General features: G+C 41.4%; 1 protein-coding gene across 5 annotated transcripts in view; it reads left to right on the top strand.

Moving 5' to 3' along the window:
- Positions 1-1,108: 1,108 nt before the first annotated feature.
- MAP2K4 (mitogen-activated protein kinase kinase 4) overlaps positions 1,109-19,257 on the top strand; it is a 104,632-nt gene continuing 86,483 nt past the window's right edge. For 4 of the 5 annotated variants that reach the window (XR_009537536.1, XR_009537537.1, XM_060134039.1 and 1 more), the window contains exons 1-2: positions 1,109-1,250; positions 11,806-11,838. Coding sequence is in view for 3 of the 5 variants with exons in the window: in XM_060134039.1 (XP_059990022.1) it covers positions 1,136-1,250; positions 11,806-11,838 (148 nt within the window). In the remaining 2 variants the exon portion in view is untranslated. The remainder of the gene's footprint in view (positions 1,251-11,805; positions 11,839-19,257) is intronic. The other variant, XM_060134037.1, reaches the window with a different exon arrangement.

Below are 19,257 nucleotides of genomic sequence, written 5' to 3'. Positions count from 1 at the left end.
AGGAAGTTCCAGCACAGATAAGGTCTGTGTGGAAGGATGTCCTGGTATAGATGGCTCAGTGCTTCCAAAGGGCAGGAAACATCCAGCTCCATGGTTCACACTACTTGGCATATTGTATAGTTGGTCATTCTATATAGAGACGAGACATACCTCTGTCCAGAGATCCATACCTTACTGTTCCAACTACATTTCTGTTGGTCCACAAACCCCCAGCCTCACAAAGGACTTTTTTTTTTCTTTTTCTTTTAGCTGCTGCCTTCCTAAAACCAGTCTCTGTGCCAAGCACTGGAAGAAACTTGATTTTGTTCTGTGAAGTTGCCATCTTATATAATTCATATTTAAATTATATAATTTATATGGCTGCTCTTATAAGGTGTAGAAGAGGTGGGGGAGAGAATCCAGTGTGTATTTAGGGGAAGTCGGTGATACAGATAATATATTTTGGGAGGCCAGGGAGCTTGCGTGCTTAAGATACTGTTTTTCAAATTTAATGTGCATACAAATTACCTGGGGATATTATTAAAATGTAAATTCTGATTCAGTCTTCTTGGGATGGGTCCACTGACGGTACTTTCAGTAGCATTCCTTAGGATCTCCCAGGGCAGTGTAGAGGGTTAGGGTGTTAGGCAAGGCTTAGCGGGAGCTCCACATGGAACCACAGGTAGAGCCAAGTCCCCTCTGGAAGTGCCGTGTCAGAGACTGGACAAGAAGCACGAGCTCTGCGATCCCTTTCAGTTTTACAATTCTGGTTTTGGGTTCTGAGATTCCAACAAGGGGCTTCTTAAACTTTTGGGGTCACAGACCTCTGTAGGAATGATAGAAGCTGTGTACCCTTTCACACCCCAAATGCACACACTCCTCACTCCGCAAACCGCTCTAGGCCCCGCGGCGGGCCCGCAGCCCCGGTGCAGCACTTCTGCCGGCCTCTGGGGTCCCGCACCGGCGACCTGGGCAGTTCTGCCGCTCAGCCGCTCAGCATCTGGTGCGGCTCCGCGTCAGGCGCGGGCGGGGGCGGGAGGGGGGCGTGCCGGGGGCGGGCCCAGGGCGGGCGCTGGCCACGCCCCTCGGCCGTGCGAGAGGCCGAGCTTGCTGCATTGCAGCCGCCGCGGCGCCGCTCGGCTCCTCACTCCCAACAATGGCGGCTCCGAGCCCGAGCGGCGGCGGCGGCTCCGGGGGCGGCAGCGGTAGCGGCACCCCGGGCCCCGTGGGGTCCCCGGCGCCCGGCCACCCGGCCGTCAGCAGCATGCAGGGTAAGGAAGGCGGCGGCGCCGAGACCCCGGCCCCCGGGCGCGGCCGTCGGAGTCGTCGCGGCCTGTCCCCGCGGCCACGGACGCCCCCGGACCCGGCTGAGGAAGCCACCGAGCCACCCGCGCCGGTCCGCCTCCCTCCCTCCCCGCTTCGCGCCCGGAGCCGGCCGCCCCGGGCTCGGCCTGGCTCCGGGCGGCGGGCCGCGCAGGCCCGGGCCGCGGCCTCCGCCCGCGCTCGGCCCGGCGGGGTCCCGACCGCCCGCGGGGGCCCACCTGGCCCGGGCCCGCCCCCGCGGCCACCCCCGCCACCGCCGCTTACCTGGCGCGCCCCGCCCGCCTTTCCGGGAACGCGCGGCCAGGGTGCGGCGGCAGGAGGCGGCCGGGGCCTGGCCCGCGGGTCCCGGCCGCCCAGGGCGGCGTCGTCGTCGTCGTCCCGGCCCCGCGCCCCTCGGCCCTGCGCCCCTCGGCCCCTCGGCCCGGCGCCCCGGCCCGGCTCCCCGCCGCCGCCGCAGTGGGGCCCGCTCAGGGCCATCTTGGTTCCCTGCGGGCGCCGCCGGGCCCGGCCGCCGCCTGACCTCTGGGCTCCGCGGTCCTCCTGGACCCTCGGTTTCCAAACTTCTGCAGGTTTCTGCTCGCTGGGCGGGTGGGGCGGGGGTGTTCAGGCCCGTGCCACCTGTAAGGTGATGAGACAGCCCTTGGCCTGGGAGAGGCCGGGGGTTTCTGTGTTAGCCTGGCATGCAGACCAAATAAATAAATAAATAAATAAAACAAACAGAGGGAGCTCGGTTGAAATGCAGAGATCCGGGAAATCGAAAGGCAGGGGTCCGAGTGGTTCTCTGCGGGGACTGCACATCTGAAGCAGCCCTCCAAATTAATGACTTTCCCCAGTGGGAATGCTTATTAGCTCTATGTGGCTCTTGACAGGGGCTGTTGTGAAAATACCAGGCCCCAGCCCGTGAGGGACCGTTTCCTTGAGTTTACTGGGGAATTTTGAGTAGTAATGTTATCTTTGAAAACAGGGAATGTCAGAAATCTCTTGATAACTTTCGCAGACTTGCTTGCGTTAAATTATTAGCAGCGTCAGTTGGGGTACCCTTCGTGGTCCGTGTGACCATGGTTACTCTTTGATTAAAATCTTCCTAAAGGGCTCCGAGGTCTATCTTAACCGTCTGTCTGGTTAGGTTTGACGTTTGTTGAGTATTTCGGGTTTATGAGAGGGTGATTCATGAAGCAGAGGCGGGATTTTATTCAATTTTATATCCCTGTCCCCCTCCCCATGGGATATACGTAAGGAACAGTGATAGATATATACAGGATGATGTCAGAGCTCAGAGGACACTTTCTGTGCAGGCCCTCAGATAATTAATTCAAATTAAATTAGTTATTGGATGCCACTGTGTTGTACAATATACAGATGAAGTACAGGATGGGTTTCCTGATCTTCCAGCTCTACAGTCTCGTTGGTGGTGGTGGTGGTGCTGAAATGAAACAGCAAAATGACAATTTAAGATTATATTGCATATCCAAAACAGGTGACTTACAAAGCTTATAAAAATGCAAGTTTTTTGGGGGGTGGGGGGTAGGGGATGAGTAGGGAGGCTAATAGTTCGAAAAAGCTGTAGAAATTAATTTTTGTTCAAAAATGTTTATTGAGCATCTGCCTAGTGCCAGGCATAGTGCCCTAGTGCTGGGTATATAGAAGAGAGTGAGTCAGATGGTCTCCTTCCTGATGGAGCTCACCCTCCTGATAGGATTGGGGAGGGAAGACAATATGCAGATAAATAAGAAAAATTGCTAATTGGGAAAAGTGTTATGAAGGTAACAAGCTGGGTTAGAAGTTAATGGGGGAGGGGGCAGTCTGCTTTGGTAAGATGGTCACAGAAGACCTGTCTGGAAAGAGGACTCTGTTACGATAAAGAAGAGGGTTCTAGGCAGAGGGAACAGTGTGTGTGAAGATTCCAAAGTAGGAAAGAGCTTGGAGTGTTCTAGGAACTCAGAGAAAGTCATCGTGTTTAGGAATTATTCTGATGCGCTCCATTCTCCTCTCCCACCCCTGAGTATTTTTTTTTTTACGCCTTATGTATTTATTTAAGCTTTTATTGCACATATTTGACAGGTCCCTTCAGTTTTTTTGTTTGTTTGTTTGGTTTTGCGGTACGCGGGCCTCTCACTGTTGGGGCCTCTCCCGTTGCGGAGCACAGGCTCCGGACGCGCAGGCTCAGTGGCCATGGCTCACGGGCCCAGCCGCTCCGCCGCACGTGGGATCTTCCCGAACCGGGGCACGAACCCGTGTCCCCTGCATCGGCAGGCGGACTCTCAACCACTGTGCCACCAGGGAAGCCCCCACCCCTGAGTTTTGAAACCCAGTAAACTGAACTTTCTAATAAGCAGAACCCAGTTTAAAAGGGAGAGGGAGGACATAAGACTTCTCTTTGAATTTTTGATGAATTTTCTTTTATCAGTACTGTGTCTAGCCTTGATTGATTCAGGAACCTGTTGTATCTTTTTGAACCTCTCTCAATTACTGAGAATGAAGAGAAGCACTTGAAACTCTCAGGACGTTTTCTCCCACAATCCAGGTTACAAAGCTTGAGCTTAAGCAGCTGTGTAGGATCTTTTTTGTCTTGTGATGTTAGAGCGCAACCTCCCTTACTTCACCTATCAGATCTTTGGCTTTAGATCATACTTCAGGTCCTTAGAAGATGTTTGGTAAATGCCACTCCCCCCCCACCCCCGCAAGCATGGTCACCTGCCACCCCCAAAGCACTGTCTCTCTGGGAGTTTTTAATGGCCAAGCTCTTTCTAATAGCAGGGTTTAGCTGTGGGACGCGTGGAATACATGTAATATTAACAGACATTGGTGGTCGTTCTGTGTGAGAAGCACCGTGCTGGGCACTGGGTCACCCTGCACATTTTTTCATGGCTTGAGGTTTGTGGCCCAAGAGTGGTCTCAGTTGAGAATTATTGGTTTTTTTGGTTTTTTAATATCATAATGCTTGAGTTAAGCCAGAGCTGTGGTGTCCTGGATTTGAATCCCCTCATCGGGACTTAAGAATTTTGTGACCTTGGGCAACATACTTAACCTCTCCAAGCCTGAGTTTCTCAGTTGGGAAGCAGGAATAATGCTTACCTTACAGGAACTTTGAGAATGCATGTAAAGTGTGGGCCTGACACACAGTAAGGATGTGATTGATGCATGTTAGCCATCATCATTGTTAATAGCAACAGTACTCTTACTTGTAATGGTCTAATTAATTGTCTCTTTCATTATTAGCAGATGAGTCCCTAACGCCTCATGATCCATCACACAGTTTCTTTAGCTTCATTATTACTGGGTCCTACCCTTTTCTCTACCCTGTTTATTTCCATTTTTCATTATTGAGCATTTCTGGTCAGAGTATTCTTGATGAGTCTTTATTCTCCCTGGGTTCAGGTAGCTGCTCTGCCGTGTACAAGCTCTGTGACCTTGGGGAAATTACCTACATTTTCTGAACTCATCTGAGTTTCTTATCTGTTAAAATAGGGATAATACCTTACGGGGCTGTTGTGAGAATCACATTATTAGATTAATGCACATAAAAGGGCTTTGAAAATTATAAAATATCTATACGTATATAAGGATTGCTATTAGACATGGCTATTTAAATGCTTTAGTTACTAAACCCTTAAAATGTAGTAGATTTTTAAAAATCTCATGAACACAAGAAGTTAAATTTATTATAGGAGACTTAAAGCAGGGAAAAATAAAACTTTTCCTTAAACTTTACTTGGATAGCTGAGAAATGTCAGTTTTTAAAAAATGTGTAGCATAGTTAGAATCTATAATTGAGTCTGAAAAACATGGAGACATTTGTAAAGTACTTGTTACAGGAACTGGTTATAAAGTATATGTGGTAAGTGCCTCTGATTCTCTTAATGAGCTCATGTAGGTAGTTTTTCTTTTTTTCTTTTTGAGTCTCAAATATAGATGTATAACAGAAAAGTTATGGACTAGTCCAGTCCTTACCCATTTACCCTCAGCTGAACATTTTATAAATATCAATTTAAGTAAAAAGATGATAGCTAGATTTTACTTTTAAAAAATGTGCAAAATGTACAGCGTAGCGACTATAGTTAATAATGCTGTATTGCATATTTGAAAGCTGCTAAGAGAGTAGAGCTTAAAAGTTCTCATCACAAGAAAAAAAAATTATTTGTGTGCGGTGACAGATGTTAACTAGACTTACTGTGTGGGGATCATTTCACAACATGTACAAATAGTGAATCAAGTTGTACACCTGAAACTAATATAATGTATGTCAGTTATACCTCAGTAAAAATATTTACAAAATAAAAGAAAATACACAGAACTTTCAAGTGTAATGAAACATACCTGTTAAGAAAAAGTGAAGATTTAAAATCAGTACACTTTTTTCTCCCAATAATATTTGAATATAAAAAATTAGTGTGAAATGCCCTATTTGTGATTATATTTGACTGTCTTTCTATTTTTATCATTTAGTTTGTGGTTTTCAAGAACCATAGGAGGGTGCCTTTATCCCAATTTAAAGAACTGAATTGTGCTGACAATGGATAAGGTACCAAACTCTAGAATTGCTTGCCTTTCCCACTGTGTTGCACACTATTTCTTTCACCATTTATTTGACATAACCTGATAAATAAAATCCAGGTCAGGAAATCGGTCCCTCCTCAAAGCACATATTGCATTTCTGTATGTTCCTTAAAAAGGAGAGCAACCCTAGTATTAAAATTTAAAAAGTAGAAAAATATAACGCTTTCAGGATACTGATTTTCTCACATTTTCTTTTAATGTCCCTTATTAGAGTGTGAGTGTGTGTTGAAACTTGTTTAAGATGGGATGTTAGTGAACGCTGTATTTTGAGTCATGTTTCTTCTTTTGCAAATTTCTCTTTTTCCATTCAATTTCTATTACCTAATTTGAGAAGCTGGGTTGATTTGGGCCCATAGAGTTTTTATTTTTAGGGGTCTGGAGGTCAAAATCAACTCCATCACACATAATTCAGGTCAGTCTGCATCTCTAGGAGATAGAGACAGTCCACATGATACAACCTGAGGAAGTTTAATTCAGATTTAAAAATAAGAAGGGAAACTAATAGTTAACACAGCTCTTTTTTCACTGTCTTTACCTAATTTGATGCTCATAAGTGCTCTTTAAGGGTAGATGAGCATGGTCTCCTTTCATATATTAGGGAACTGACGTTTAAATTAAGGAATTTGCCCTAGTTGAAGTGGGTTTTAATCCACCTGGTGACAGGCAGCCTTTGCTCTTTCTACTCTTCTACCCAGGTTCACATGGTTTCTCCGAGCTCTATTTAAGTCATTTCAGCCATTCAGGTCTGAGAGAAGAATCTTTGCCAGAAGTGATGCAGATTCAGGAATAGAAGGAAGAGATTATTTTAGGTTTCAGTCAGGGGGTGGAAGCTGTATGCATCCAGCCATGTTTGGGTTGATTTTGGAGCCTCAGGGCTTTCTGATGCTTCTTTGTGTTGCAGAGTTCTGAACTCGCTGGGGCGTTTACCCTGGCACTTTGAATTTGGGGGCATTTTGATTGCAAATCTACAGGCAAGTAGAAAACTTTAATTAGATGTTGAAAGGTAATAGAACTCTTTCAACACTATGCATAGTATGGAAAAGGCACCCACTTAGCATAAGAGTTAATAGCATACGTTGCCATCCTGGCTAAATTTGTCATCTGGGCAACTTACTGTCCTGCTAATGGGCATGGGTTAGCTTCTGGCCCTTTTCCCCAACTCCAGGAAGTCTCCATGTGTCTCTTCACACTCTTGGCAAGGTTGAGAATTAACATGAACCTGTAGAAAGGATTCAAGGGCAAGGAGAGAGGAGATTGGGCTGACTTAACAGCCACGCGGTGAGAGGGAGCATTGGCCAGTAGTTAACACAGCTCAAGAACCTTTACAAAGAAGCTGGCAGTCCCATCGTGCACGGCTTGATTCTTGAAGAAAAGCATGACATTCCTCACCAGGGAGAAGGATGGTGGAAGTGGACACCACAGCAGCTCTTTCAAGCTGTATTATATCTCATCTTACCAACAGTCACCCAAAGTATTCAAAAGGGGGAAGCTAGAAAAGGGTTGCCAGATAGATCTCTGTTATATATCTGACACATATATGTGTGTCTATCTGTGCCTGACTTTGCTGAAAAATAAGCGACATTAAATGGCTCTCCTGATGCATTTGCCAGTGACCCTGAGATCTGGGTTAGGTTCCTGCCAGGAGACAGTACCCACTCCGGAGTTAAGTCCTCAGGACAGCAGGCTGGGTGTAGGAAGGGCTGAAACGGAGAGGCAGAGTGTGGAATCCTTTGTTTTTATCTCTCGGTGACAGGAAATGAAAGGAGAGGGACTGTTTGTGTGGGTTAAGCTGGTCTGATAGGGAAGGTACCATAATCGTTGCTCACCTGAGGGAGATACCAGGAATAATAATGACTCTGATAACATTAACCTGCGCTATCCCAGGCTCTGTGTTGCATTTATTACCTTATTTAATCATCACAGAACACTTTCCGGTATTATTATTCTGTTTTACAGATGAGAAAATTGAGGCTCATAGAGGTTAGATACTTGCCCACAGTCACATGGTTGATGAGTTGCTCTCCCCGGGTGTACTGGGCTTCCTTGAACGGGCTCCATGGTAATACAGTGCTTAGTTACAAACCGAAGAGTGAATAAGGTGGTCATCAGCCACAGGAGGGAGAGGGACTGGCATGTGAGGGCTGACAAGATCCTGTATTTTTAAAAATGTGGGAAGGATTAGTATTCATAAAATCATGAGTGGTTCTGGATGACGCAAATAACCTGGAATTACTAAATGAAGGTGGGTCCCTTTTAAGCTTGAGAAAGGTGAAGTCAGGAAAGCTCAAGGAAGTAACACAGCAGGAAATCTTGTGGAACTCACTCTGAGTACAATGAAAATACAAAGTTTGGATAAGCTTAGATAAATGCTGAGATGTTAGAGTCATAATGGTATATACTATGAGTAACATTACAGTCGAAGGCACTCGCCAACATTTCGAGGTTGAAGTTGGAAGGCGGCAAGCTGCTGGCCTCTTCATGCTTGTGGCAGAAGGAAGATTTGGGAGCTTGGTCTGTGGACCTGACCCAGTAAGGCAGGCAACTGTGATTTTCTTTGTATCAGTGTGGCTTCATACTGGAGTTCATTATCCCTTTTCAGCATTACCAGAATCCAGGGTGTCCAGGAAACTATAAGGCGCTACTAAGGAGGTGGGAAGCTACTTACGCCCCTGTCCCGCCCTCCCCCTCGTTACACCCTCAGCCCAGGCGAAGGGCAGTGCGGATGGTCGCTGTGCCCCATGAGGGCCACTAGACAATCAAAATTACACGTGGACACGCTGTTTCAAATTCTAAGATTACTTGATATTATTCTTAATTTTATATATAAATGAGGAAACTGGGGCTCAAGCAAGATGCCTCTTTTGAGTTTCACAGTTGGTACTAGAACCCTGGTCTGACATTCTTCATTTTGTTTTCTACTTTCTCAAATACTCTTTGCCTTTGGTTTTAATATACACTTATGCACATCTTAAACAGCCTTTTAAATGGATACAGGCAAGCTCACTTTATTTGGTAAATACAGTAAATTGTAGGTTTCCAGTTATGGCCAGTTAAGGACTCTCAAGATTGAGGTTGGACGGTGAGAATGAGGGGAAAATGTGGTGGGAGAGTCCTGGTGAGAAAAAGGAGGGGAAAAAACCCCACAGAGCTTTATTTCTTTGGTAGGCCTACTAGCACCCTGCCCTGTACATCTCAATATTTATTCTTGGGGGTCTGAGATTTAATGAAAAGAAACTTGGCTTGGGCCATGTACTTTCCCACATCTGTACTGTAAGCACCAACTCTCTGACCTTTGTGGTTTCTTTTTTTTTTTTTTTGGCTGCGTTGGGGCTTCGTTGCTGTGTGTGGGCTTCCTCTAGTTGCAGTGAGCGGGGGCTACTCTTCATTGCGGTGCGCGGGCTTCTCATTATGGTGGCTTCTCTTGTTGCGGAGCACAGGCTCTAGACGCGTGGGCTTCAGTAGTTGGAGCACGTGGACTCAATAGTTGAGGCTTGCTGGCTCTAGAGTGCAGGCTCAGTAGCTGTAGCGCACAGGCTTAGTTGCTCCGCGGCATGTGGGATCTACCCGGACCTGGGATCGAACCCTTGTCCCCTGCATTGGCAGGCGGATTCTTAACCACTGCGCCACCAGGGAAGTCCCCCTGGTTCTTTTCCATATATGTAATCTCTCTCTATAGAGTTTCTCCCCCCCCACCCCGTGTGTGTGTGTGTGTGTGTGTGTGTGTGTGTGTGTGTGTGTGTGTGTGTGTGTGTGTGTGTGTGTGTGTGTAGTCTTTTAGAGGTCTAGAAAGATTTAGGTAATGGCTTTTTATCTGATTTAATTGATAAGATTACATGGAGTTCCAAGGAAAAGCTGAGCCATCTGTTCCAGCTACTTTAGACTGTGCTTGTCAGTTAGCAAGTCTTTTCTGAGTGAGAAATAATGCAGAGATAGATGTAGGTATGAGTCCTTAGAATCTGTTCATCTGGTCACTTCATCCATAATTAGGTAAAAAGAGCAAGTCTGTAGTTATGCTTTGAGAATTTCACCCCTTCCCTTTTAGCTACATGTATGGATTCTGTACTGATGATAGAACTTCAAGATTTGAGAATTTTTTGGCATTTAAAAGTGGGCTTAACTTCTGATGTGTTAGGGGAGTAATTGGTGACATTCTAACATTCCCAGTTACATATACCTTATATTTTTTCCTATTCATTATACTTTTATCCTTTAACTTATTTTTATACAACTATACAGATCCAATTCATTCTTTTTCACATACTTCTCAGATTTATTTTTCTTGCTCCTTTCCCCATTCATCTTGCTATTTAGTTCACCTCTTTGCTCACCTTTTATTTTTGCTACCTAGTAGCACCTATTGAGCGTATTTAGAGCTAAAAAGAGAATAGTAAGTATCCCTTGAAATTGTTTCAGTGTTTCACCAGCTTCCTCTCTAGTCTCCAGGTGAATTTTCCGTTCCCTCTTCCAGCGGAGGGGGTGGGAGATGGGCTTCTGAGCTGCGGCCAGGCTCCTCCGTGTTTCCTGTTCCACTGCTGCTTCCACAGTGCCAGCTGCCAGCTCCCTTTCCTCCTGACTTTTGCCAGCTCGTTTTGCCTGGTAGGAGGCTGGCTGGTGTTTAGTTGCTTAGGCTTATAAGATCCACAGAATCCATTTTTTGTTGTTTGTTTGTTTGTTTGTGTTTCCTTCTGAAGTCTGTTCCTGCTGCACATCTGGCGGGGGGGGGGTGCGAGGGGGTGGGCAGCACGTGTATGGAGCCTCAGCAGTAGAGATACAAGTGTCAGGGCACTGCCTCCAGTTTGCCCCCAGGACTTTGTCCCTTGACGTCTCCACTCCCACTTCCTCCCACTTTGCCATCAGGTAGTCAGTAGGCAGTGGGTTACTTTTGTGTCCCAAAGGTACCTTCATGTCAGAGTAGCTACATTAGCCATTTTTCAGGTTTTGTGCATTATAGGTACTATATCTTAAAATCCTAGGAATTTCAAAGCTGGATGGGAAAGACTACTTAAACATATCCTTTTTAGTCCTGGATTTTTTTTTTTCTGCAAGTTTTGATTGAATTTATATAACTACAGCTTGAGTGATACTCATTCTAAATTTGCTTTCCCTATTTTGTTCCCCAAAGCAATAATAAACACAAGCATAGGTAGACCACTGAGAAAAGTAGAATTGCACCCAATAGACTATGATGGCAAATGAATATTTTGGGAAGGCTTTTGTTTTGAACAGCTTATTTTACTGGGTGCATTTTACAAAACTACATCTGTATAAATATATGCATAAGGTATAACGAGGCCCAATTGAATTTGGAAAATATGTTTATGTTTCTAAGGAGAATTCAGAGGTTTTCTTCCTATAACTGCTATAGTCCTACTTACCGTTTCTAGGGACATGGTCTTTTTTCAGGGCTACTTCACAGGAATTTAAGCACCTCTTTAGTAGTTCACTGTCTTATCATTTGAGGTTAGCTCACTGGCAGAATGTTGCTATGTGTGTTTAACTCTCACAATTTATCAACTGCCAAAGCTTTTGAATCAGGGGTAGTAGTTAATCGAGTAATTCCAAGTCAGTAATTTGAGTTAATGAAATAGCTTGTGATATGTTCTGAACTTGTAGATTGAAGAAATTGACAAAACTGTCTTAAAAGTTGTTCTTAACTTCCAAGGGCTAATAGCTGTTCTTTTTATTGAATAGATGTGAAAATTAACGGTAAAGACAACATAACTCTTATAATTTAAACTTGATTTCAGTTTCGTATAATAAAGTACAATTAAGTCAGAAAGAGCTGAGTTTTTGAAGAAAGCCCGTATGTTATAGTTCTATCTGTGATGGTGGAGGTTATATGATTTGAACTGTTCTTGAATGTAATATAAAAATGCTATGTCATGTTCTAATTTTGGTTTGTTTGATTTACAGTAAATGAACTGGAACTTATCTCTTTTACTTTAGGCTTTCAGATAAACTTCTGTGAAAAGGCACAAAGTAAGCTACAAATTTTATGATATTATGCTACTTAATTTTTTTATATCCATCTTGGTATTGGGAATGTGTCCACTATTGTTTCAACTAACCAACCATGGTAATTTTACTTTAAAAGAGCTTCCATTTTTCATTCATTTTCCAAATACAAAAAAAAAACAACAACTGTGTTATATTCTTGCTTTCACTTGCAATTGAAATAGGAGAAACATATATGTAGGTATTCAAATGTATGTAAGTATAGAAAGATGTATATAGATATAGACAGATGTACTAGATTTAGAAAGATGTATAGAGGTATAGAAAGACATCTATTCATATGTATATAGTTATATAGAAAGATGTACATAGATATTTGGACTTAGCCATAATTTAAATCACAGGTTGAGGAAAGTTCACTTTTAAGATTGGAGTGCAGAAAGTATACAGTATAACTGTATTCTGAGACCTCATGCTTTAAAATTGATTTATTTTAAAGGATACATTTAATGAATTTTAACTTTTTTCTTTAAAACAAAGCTTTTTTCTTCCTCCTCCCCACCCCCCAATATAGACTAGGGTTTTTGTTTGTTTTTTAATAAATTTATTGATTTTATTTATTTGGCTGCATTGGGTCTTCGTTGCCACGTGCAGTCTTTCTCTAGTTGCGGCGAGCAGAGGCTACTCTTCGTTGCCGTGCACGGGTTTCTCCTTGGAGTGGCTTTTCTTGTTGCGGAGCACGGGCGCTAGGTGCGCGGACTTCAGTAGCTGTGGCTTGCGGGCTTCAGTAGTTATGGTTCACGGGCTCTAGAGCGCAGGCTTAGTAGTTGTGGCACATGGGCTTAGTTGCTTCGCGGCATGTGGGATCTTCCCGGACCAGGGCTCAAACCTGTGTCCCCTGCCTTGGCAGGTGGATTCTTAACCACTGCGCCACCAGGGAAGCCTTAGACTAGGGTTGTATATTAGGGTACCAGTCTTCATATACTACAGAATAGGTTTTCTATAAGAAAGCAAAATTTATAAAGCCAAAACAAATGCATTTTAAACTTAAATGTCATTTGTATAAAATGCAGTTTAAAAAATCCCAACTCAAGAAGGCTATTCTCCAGTTAACATAAATATATCCCAAAATATAATGTATTCATCTTCTGCTTGTTGACTCATAGAGTGGGGAAGAATAACGACCACTAGCCCACCAGGGAACTCTCACGACCGCCTTTTGATGTACATCATTGTCTTTTCCCCCCAGCTTTATGAGATGTAGTTGACATGACACTGTGTAAGTTTAAGGTGTACGCATGATGATTTGATGCCCTTACATATTGCGAAATGATTACCACAGTAGGGTTAGTTAACACCTCCATCACCTCACATAATTAGTATTTCTTTTTTGTAGTAAGAACCTTTAAGATCTACTCTCCTAGCAACTTTCAAGTATATAATGCTGTATTGTTAACTGTAGTCACCACGCTGTTACCTTTTAGATCCTCTGATGTGTATCATTCTCAAGTAAGTTAGTTCAAACGAAATAAAGTTTAACCTGGAGAAAACATTTCTGCTGTTTTAAAATTTTCTGATGGAATCAAAATGCTTAATTTCCATTGGTTGAACATTGTGACTTCCTTTGAAAAGCAGTGAACAAAAATTTATTTCTTGATTGGTTTATCCATGATATAAATATATAATGAGCAATAGAGTAAGGCAGCTAGATCCTAGGATAAAATTTTTTAATTGGTCCATTATTGTCATCCATCTCTTACCTTAAACTAAAAATAGTATACGATTTCCTGCTCATAGTGAACCTACATATATGATATATATCTACATGTAATGTAGTTACAGCTTCTATTTTATGCTATATTTTAATTTTAACACAGTTTTTAGCTTTCTGTTTAAGTATTTCTGTTAATATTTAATATACTTTTAAATTTTTACATATTGACAGAAAATCTAATTTAAGAAAAATGCTGACATTTTAAAAATTTAAAACTGCATTTGCACTGTTGCTTTTTTTCTCTTAGTCCTATTGTGAACATAAAACAAGAGAAACATTGATTTTATTAAATTTAAGATTGTGTATACAGTGACTATAAATGGCTCTGTAGGTAGATGTAAAATGCCTTTAGACTTTCTAAGTGGTACTGTCCTCTCCCATTGTTACAGAAATGATAGGTTTGCAGTGCTGCTTGCTTTATTACACGTGACGGAACCTAACTGTATTCCCACTTGATGCCCACTTTTGGTTGCCTTCACTACCTCTTTACACTGTGACTGCTTTCTCATATCTCCCCTTTTATTTCTCCCTCTGTCTTTGGGAGGTCCTTCTCTTAATTTTCCAGCTTTTGGAATTCATACAGTTTTATACATTCATTCACAGAGCACATGTTGGACACATAGGTACCATTGAATGAGGGAGATTATTGGGACAGAAGTGAATAGAATAGGTCTCTGCCCTTAGCGGGCTCTTAGTGCAGTGGACGAGGGTTGTTCCTGCGTTGATTGCAAGCATACGACTACTGATGCTGCGGATTGATTAGTAGCTGAACCCAGGATGAGGTGGTGCAGGAACGCATATGTACTGGGCACCTTTGCTTCCACTGTTCTGTCCTGAGAGAGAACTAACACGAGGGCTGCTGTGGGGTCTCACGATAGCTGCTTTCCTGATTGGAGACCACGGCTCAGAGATCCAACAATGGCCTGTCCTGCTTTGGAGTCAAGCAGAGCTGTCTGTGCTGGCTCGGACCTCAGTGGAAGTCTTGAGGAAGGGGAGGATTGGACCTGAATGATGGTACGGAGGGCCAGCATTTATTTTTGAACTCTTGGTTCCTATATTTTAGGGTAAGTTTTCAGTTGCTTACATATATTAACACTTTTTCTCAAGCTGGTCCTATGATTTGCATGTCTTAAAAGTTATAAGTGCAATTTGGTAATGTTTTCAGAAAATCAGTCTTCCAGTTTGCTCTGGAATATAGACATTAACTGTATGTTAAAAGTAGCCACTCATTTCTTTAAAAATAAAGGGCTTGAAATCACCAAAGCAATGTTTTCTTGACTATTAGGGCATACTCTAGTGCCAGTTTTATTTTAAGGGTGTTTCAGAATTTTCAGAAAAACTACAGTTTAATTCATTAAAAATAATTACATAGCATACAGTAGTTGTAGGAGGGGATGGAGTACAAAGAACACAGAAGTACATATTGTTAAAAGTCCACTATGTTTGAGTCTGCTTCAAATGCTCAATTCTCCATCATAAACCAAAAAGACTTATTTTAAGATGATTCTGATGACTAATGGAAGCTCTGAAGGATTAATTTTCCCCCATTGTTTGACTTACACATAGTTTTTATTTTTTATATTGTTACATTACTGTTCCAATCAGTCTATTACAATTGCCTGTTACGAGTTAGTGGCATTTTATTGGTGATGTGTGTGTAGGTTTTTAACACACACACAGACAAATAGTGTGAGACTGCATATTTAATTTTGGAACCAGATTTTTATAGAAATTCAATAAAAATCCACTTTGCACCTCATGATCTTTTTTATCAATTATAGTTTCTGCATTTATTTGCTTTTTGGTTTTCTAAATATATATAAGATAATATATATTTAATATAAAATTGTTATTTGAGCCAACAGTGTTATATTTCTTTAACACTGTTAGATTATTGAATTTTTCTAAGGTCTGTATGTAAGACTACATCAGGGGAAAATGTTTTTTTCCCATGTAGAGCTCCTACATTTAGAGGGTTGATTAGTTCATCATTTACCATTTGGAGATAATGATTTTGTACTTGTAAATATGTTTATGTGATTTATGACTCAGTTTGAATGATCATATCTCAGTGGCTTTAATGAGCTAACTTGAAAACATAGTTCTTTAGAATATGATTTGCTTTGCTTTATAAAACCAATTTTGCAGGGGGAGGGGAGCAGAGATTTGCCTAGAAACAGTTTTTGAGATATGGTTTTGTAAATGTCAAATTTACCTTAGCGTATCGGCATTTTGACTTTCTGCTTGTATGAGAATTGTGACCCATTAAAGATCCCAGGGCACGGGGATTTTCCTCAGAAAATGCCTAGTAGAATCCTGTGCCGATCAAAGTGAGAGTAGTTAGGAATTTGGCAAATACTCTTAATAATTTAGTTTTCATACAAGGGCACTTTTAGCCTTTTTCTCCCCCCTTACTGCAGTGCATTTTCCGCCCATGGCTGTAGAGTTTTTGAGTGCTAAAGACAAGTTTTGGTAAGTGTTGAGTTTCCGTAGCTTTGCCTTTTTTACTTTTGATAGCTCTAAAAAGATTTAATGGCTTTAAAAATTTGTTTTACTTGAGAATGTTTGCATAGCAACATGTATTTAGAAAATTACATGTTGCAGAGCTGACTGTTATCCTTGAAGTCATTAATAGAAATTAGATTACAGGTATTGATCGCTTTTGGTAACACTGCACACCAAAGTATTTGGGGGGAAAATGGAGGTATCCTAATGACAGATTTTCATTTCATTGTGAAACTATTATTTTTAAATAAGTACCCCAAATTGTTTTTAAATTGGTAATAATAAAAATGAAACAGTAAAGAGGAGGAAGGATGTTTTGTGAATCTTCCCAGAAGTCTGAGGAAGTCATTAATAAGTTTACTGATCTGATAAGTTCTGTAAAAGATGATGTTTCACTCAAGAGAGTATTTGACTTTACTGGAGGTGAGTATAGACAACCACGGGAAGGAAGGAGTGGAGGGAGGGTCAAGCTGTCCCGTGTTTAAAACTAAGAGCTTAGAACATTCAACTAATTAAACTTCTAATTTCCTATTTTATGTAACAAAAATCTATACCCAATGACTAAAATTTTATTGTTTGGAATTTATTAAGCTCACCTAAGTTTTTCAGCAATCCTAAGAAACAGAATGACCACATTTGCTACTATTGGAGGGTAACATGGTTTATTTAAATCTAAATACACGCTGAACTTTGTTACAAAATGAGACTATTGTAGGGTTTGCCGTAAGCCCCTAGGACTGAGCGTCTAGTACATTCATCACTGTCTGTGGACCATGATGAACTGCCAGGGGAAAGCCCAAGCTTTCCAACAGCTTTTATACTAACCGAAGCCCAAGAATCGTTGTATAGGCTGAGTCAAGGTTCATGCATCCCCTTTATACCATATACCATTCCAAGGGGAATGCTACCTAATTATCTTTGATCTTGGAAGTGGTGGGAACATTAATTCTTCCTGAAAATTGGTTTTGTTGCTAGAGGAAGGAAGGTTTCAAATATCTATTGCACCTTAAAAATCATTTGAAGAAGCTTACTGTGTGGTATTTTGAATGAGAAAAAATTAGTGATTCTCCCACATTGCAGAAAGTTTCCTTTTATTTGCCAGTTGAACTTTACGATGAGCAATGAAAGGATATTTGACAAAACTTTTGTGAGAAGTTTCCAGAAATTATTCCCAACTAACTCTCCAGTTAATCAAAGTGGTTTTCAATTTAGCTTATAAATTTAGGGTGATGGTTTTCAAACAAGGAATAGTAAATACTTGAATTCTTACTGCATGATTTTATGAGTGCTTTCAAAATCCAGACACAAGTGTCTAGATGAAAAGATGTTCTAGAAGAAACTTGGCACCTGCCATGTTGGTGTTGATTTTCTCATTAGGTAGAAATCAGTGAACATTAATCAGAAGTGAAAATCAAGTGTATACATATTTACTCCCCTTCAGAGAACCTCTTAAAAGGTTAAATAAACAGAGGCACAAATATAACATTTAACAAACATATCTATACCGCTAATGGTAAGAGGCACTGGGGTCTTTAAAGATGGATTAAATCTAGAGCCTACTCTGAAGAAGTTTATGTTCGTTGAGAAATTGAACATGTAGTGACAGACTATGTGGTAGAAATAATAACAACAGATAACTCTCATTTACCGTGTGCTAAACTCTGTTCTAAGCTTTTTATTTATCTAATCTTATCTATCACTTTATTTAAATTATCTAAGTAGTTATTAACTCTTTATTTCTTCCAACAATCTTATGAAGTAGGTATAATAGTTATTATAGATGAGGAATGGAAGCACAGAAAGGTTAAGGGAATTTTCTAAAGTCATACAGCTAAGGAGTAGCAGACTGTGTGACCTTGGTTTGGTCACAGGTTACATGCTATAAACCATAGTGTTTTATTGATTCTTGAAAGAAAGCGGTGAGCACTCATAGGAATGATTTTCTAAACCAAATGGCTTTTGAGGAGTCTTCACTTGAAAATTGTCATGAGATCTGGACATACATTTATATATCATTTTTGATTTTCTGGCCCTGGAGAGTTTCAAAACGTTATCTAACAAGCCTGACTGAACATTAAGTGGAAAGATTCCTTCTTGTGGCTCCAAAGCTAGGAACAGAGGGATCTGCCACTAGGGAGAAAGTATTTTCAAAAAATCAGAATTATTCTGGCCTAGACAGATGCAGAGAATGGATTGCTTTGGGATTCTCAAACAACTTGTGTGTCTGGGGAACAGCTGACCAAGATGAGTAGGTCAGGAGACTGGGGAGTCAGTGAACAAGGTGGCCATGTGCTGTGTGAGGACAGATTTGTGTACAGGCTCTTAAAAACGAATTGATGTCTTCAGATTTATGTCCCTCCTACTTTCTTATAGTTAGGGGTGGAAGAAAGCACATTATTTAATTTTTTAAAAAACGTTTAATTATAGAAGTTTTCAAACTTAGAATAATATAGTGAACCCCATGTACCCATTACATGGCTTCAGCAATTGCCAGCATGTGGCCGATTTTATTTCATTTGTTCCTCCTCCCTCCACCTGTCTCTACTAAAAAAATTTAAAGCTGATTCTGATTATCATGATTTCATCCACAAATATGTGTGTCACACATCTTTTAAGTGATAAGGACTCTTAAATACAGAACTTTAATGCCATTATCACACTATTAAATAAACAAAACAATATTATCAGATAGCCACTCAATGTTCAGATTTCCTCAGATGCCCTACAAATGCCTTATTTACAGTTGATTTGCTCCAACTTGAGGTCTCAACAAGGTCCACACACATACTGCATTTGGTTCATATGTCTCAAGTTTCTTTACAGTAGTTCCCTCTTCTCTCCTTTTTTCTTGCCATTTATTCATTGAAAAAAAATGGGTCATTTTTTTGGTAGCATTTTGCACATTTTGGATTTGGCTGATTACATCCTTTTAGTAATTAGTGTTTCACATTGCCCTGTATTTCCTGTTAATTTGTAGTTAGAAATAAGGGCTTTGATCACATAGATATTCAAATTTTTGGCAAAAACACTTGGTAGGTGGTGCTGTGTATTTTTTGTTGTGTCACATCAGGAGGCATACGATTTCTGGTTGCAGCTCTTGTTAAGATTGATCAGTGGGCTTTGGTGCCGTCAGTGTGTTTCATATGGAATAAAGTTCCCCATCA

This window comes from Lagenorhynchus albirostris, chromosome 20, assembly GCF_949774975.1.
Source record: "Lagenorhynchus albirostris chromosome 20, mLagAlb1.1, whole genome shotgun sequence".
NCBI classification, from domain to species: Eukaryota; Metazoa; Chordata; class Mammalia; order Artiodactyla; family Delphinidae; genus Lagenorhynchus; species Lagenorhynchus albirostris.
This window is presented reverse-complemented; position numbering and strand designations above follow the sequence as displayed.